Source organism: Trichinella spiralis (genome assembly GCF_000181795.1).
Source record: "Trichinella spiralis strain ISS 195 chromosome Unknown Scfld21, whole genome shotgun sequence".
Lineage (NCBI taxonomy): Eukaryota > Metazoa > Nematoda > Enoplea > Trichinellida > Trichinellidae > Trichinella > Trichinella spiralis.
The window spans coordinates 1-2,346 of NW_003526960.1; the positions used below are offsets into that span (position 1 = coordinate 1).

The 2,346-nt window shown below is 40.6% G+C and overlaps 1 protein-coding gene across 1 annotated transcript; it reads left to right on the forward strand.

Annotated features, from left to right (window-relative positions):
- Positions 1-685: 685 nt before the first annotated feature.
- Tsp_13627 (hypothetical protein) lies at positions 686-2,176 on the forward strand. Its single transcript, XM_003371092.1, has 7 exons — positions 686-752; positions 882-938; positions 1,045-1,145; positions 1,233-1,407; positions 1,514-1,597; positions 1,666-2,014; positions 2,128-2,176. The coding sequence occupies exons 1-7, from the start codon at positions 686-688 to the stop codon at positions 2,174-2,176; spliced, it is 882 nt and encodes a 293-aa protein (XP_003371140.1).
- The last annotated feature ends 170 nt before the right edge of the window (positions 2,177-2,346 follow it).

The window sequence follows — 2,346 nt, forward strand, 5'->3', positions numbered from 1 at the left end:
GTACTGATTCTCTGCTCTCGTCTCTCGTATATATACGCACTCTCTTGCGCGATGACGTATTCTCATTGATTTCTAAATATGACCAATTCCAGGAATTGAGAGTTTCCAACACACGCTGACAATATCGATTGTCAATTCTTTTTAGCAGAGAACAAATAGTGGCCAACTGCCAAGTATTTTCAGTGTATGACGTCATGTTTGCCGAGAGTCAATTGCTACATATTCACGTAAACAAGTTATTTATAGTATCTAAATATAAATAGATTCTAGTTTCTAACATCCTCCCGGCCCCGATGGACAAAGTCCATCACTATACGTTGGCTGGCTCTATTAAATGCAGCTTTGATATTGGGCGATTGACAGTACCACCAGCTAGCTGCACTTTCACAGTCCGAACTATCCCGTCCTGACCGGGATATAACTGTACGATTTTTCCCAGTTTCCAATTTCTTCTGGGGACATTATTCTCACTCACCAATACGATATCTCCAATGTTTGGAGCATTACCACTGTTGTACCATTTTTGTCTTACATTCAAATTGGTCACATACTCCGTCTTCCAGCGTTTCCACCATTGTGCAATTAAACGCTGTCGTAAATTCCAGTTTTTCATGAGATGTGACGTGGACTGTGCTTTCGGTACCCATTCATCTTCATCTTTAGTTACTTCTGGAATATCAGTATAATGGGTACCCGTCAAAAAATGGTACGGCGTGAGAACTTCCGGATTATTCGGATTATCCGGGTTATATGTCAGTGGTCGTGAATTCATTCTCGCCTCAACTTCAGAAATGATTGTCCTGAATTCTTCGTCTTCCAACATGGAATTTTGAAGAACCTTCTTCAGTGAAGTTTTCATAGATCGAATTAATCTTTCCCAGTATCCACCCATCCACGGAGCTCTTTCCGTGATGAAATTCCATTGAATACGATGGGAAGTAAGTTCACGAGCGACATTATCAATCATTTCCGTACTGACCAACTGACTCAGGTCTTTGTCCAACTGCTTAAATGATTTAAAATTGTCGGACTGTAATATATGAGGCCTACCTCTGCGTGCTATAAAGCGTCTTAAAGCTTGCAGAAGCCGTGGTGCGGTCATCTCAGATACGACTTCTAGATGTACCGCACGTGTCGACATACAAGTGAACAAACAAATATAATTTTTGTTCACTTTCTTTCCTTGTCTTGTAAAAAATGGTCCGGCTATATCTAAACCAGTATTCTCAAAGGGTCGTGTTACTCTAGTACGATCCGAAGGCAGTGGAGCCATCTTTGCAACAAACGGCCTTGACTCTATCCGTTTGCAACTTGAACAAGCATGTATAACTTTTTTCACTTCTCGCCTTCCTTTCAAAATCCAATATCGTTGTCTCAGCGTTGCCAGGGTAAATTCACATCCACCATGTAATTGCCGCAGATGGCATCTTCTGATTATTGCAGTGGTAGTAGGATGTTTGTCTGGCAAAAGTATTGGATGTTTCGTATATTCTGGCAAATCAGAATTTTGAAGGCGTCCTCCAATTCTTAATAGTCCATCTTCATCTAGGAATGGATCAAATTGCTGTAATCTACTATTCGCAGCAATTTGCCTTCCGTTAGATAACTGATAGATCTCCGTTGAAAAGCTTTCATGCTGTGCTTTACGAATCCAATAATTTTCAGCATCTTGCACTTCTAACGGTGTAACGCATCCTACCAGACGATCTGGCTTAGGCATACGACAATTTTTTCCAAACCGTTTACAAAATGCTGTTATTCGTAACAAACGGTCAAAATGTTCATACCGTTCTGGATTCAACTTGATATTCTCCACTAACTCTACTAGCACTTGTATTGATCGTCTCTCTTCTGTAACACAAGACTCTGCTTCATATTCTTCTGGTTTAGCCGAATCTATATCTTTTGGCCAGCTATTTTCATCAGTTAGCCAAGTAGGACCATTCCACCATAATGAATCTGACCGTAGTCGTTTTATCGTTGAACCACGGCTCAGAATATCCGCTGGATTTGAGTTAGTCGGACAGTGTCTCCATTGAGACGGTTCCACTAACTGTTGAATATTCTCGACTCGGTTTTGGATAAAAGGTTTCCATCTTTTTGATATGCTTTTTATCCAATATAAAGTAATCTTGCTGTCCGTCCAGCAAGTCAATCTGTCGATCCTAATTTTTAATGCTTCTTTTACGAAGGTCATCAATTTGGCTGCCATCTGTGCTGCCATTAATTCCAAACGAGGGAGAGTCATCTTCTTCAAAGGTGCAACCCTCGATTTGGCCATTACAATATTCGATATTGAGCTGTAGTCTTCTTTCTTCACCACTATATAGACTACTGCTCCATAGG

What these genes read in the sequence shown, in the direction of transcription:
- Tsp_13627 (XM_003371092.1), top strand. Translation starts at nt 686, where the DNA reads ATGGGTACCCGTCAAAAAATGGTACGGCGTGAGAACTTCCGGATTATT. An exon ending in TCCATTGAATACGATGGGAA is followed by an intron (nt 939 to 1,044) that starts GTAAGTTCACGA and finishes GTAATATATGAG; the next exon opens with GCCTACCTCTGCGTGCTATA. An exon ending in AGAATATCCGCTGGATTTGA is followed by an intron (nt 2,015 to 2,127) that starts GTTAGTCGGACA and finishes TCCAATATAAAG; the next exon opens with TAATCTTGCTGTCCGTCCAG.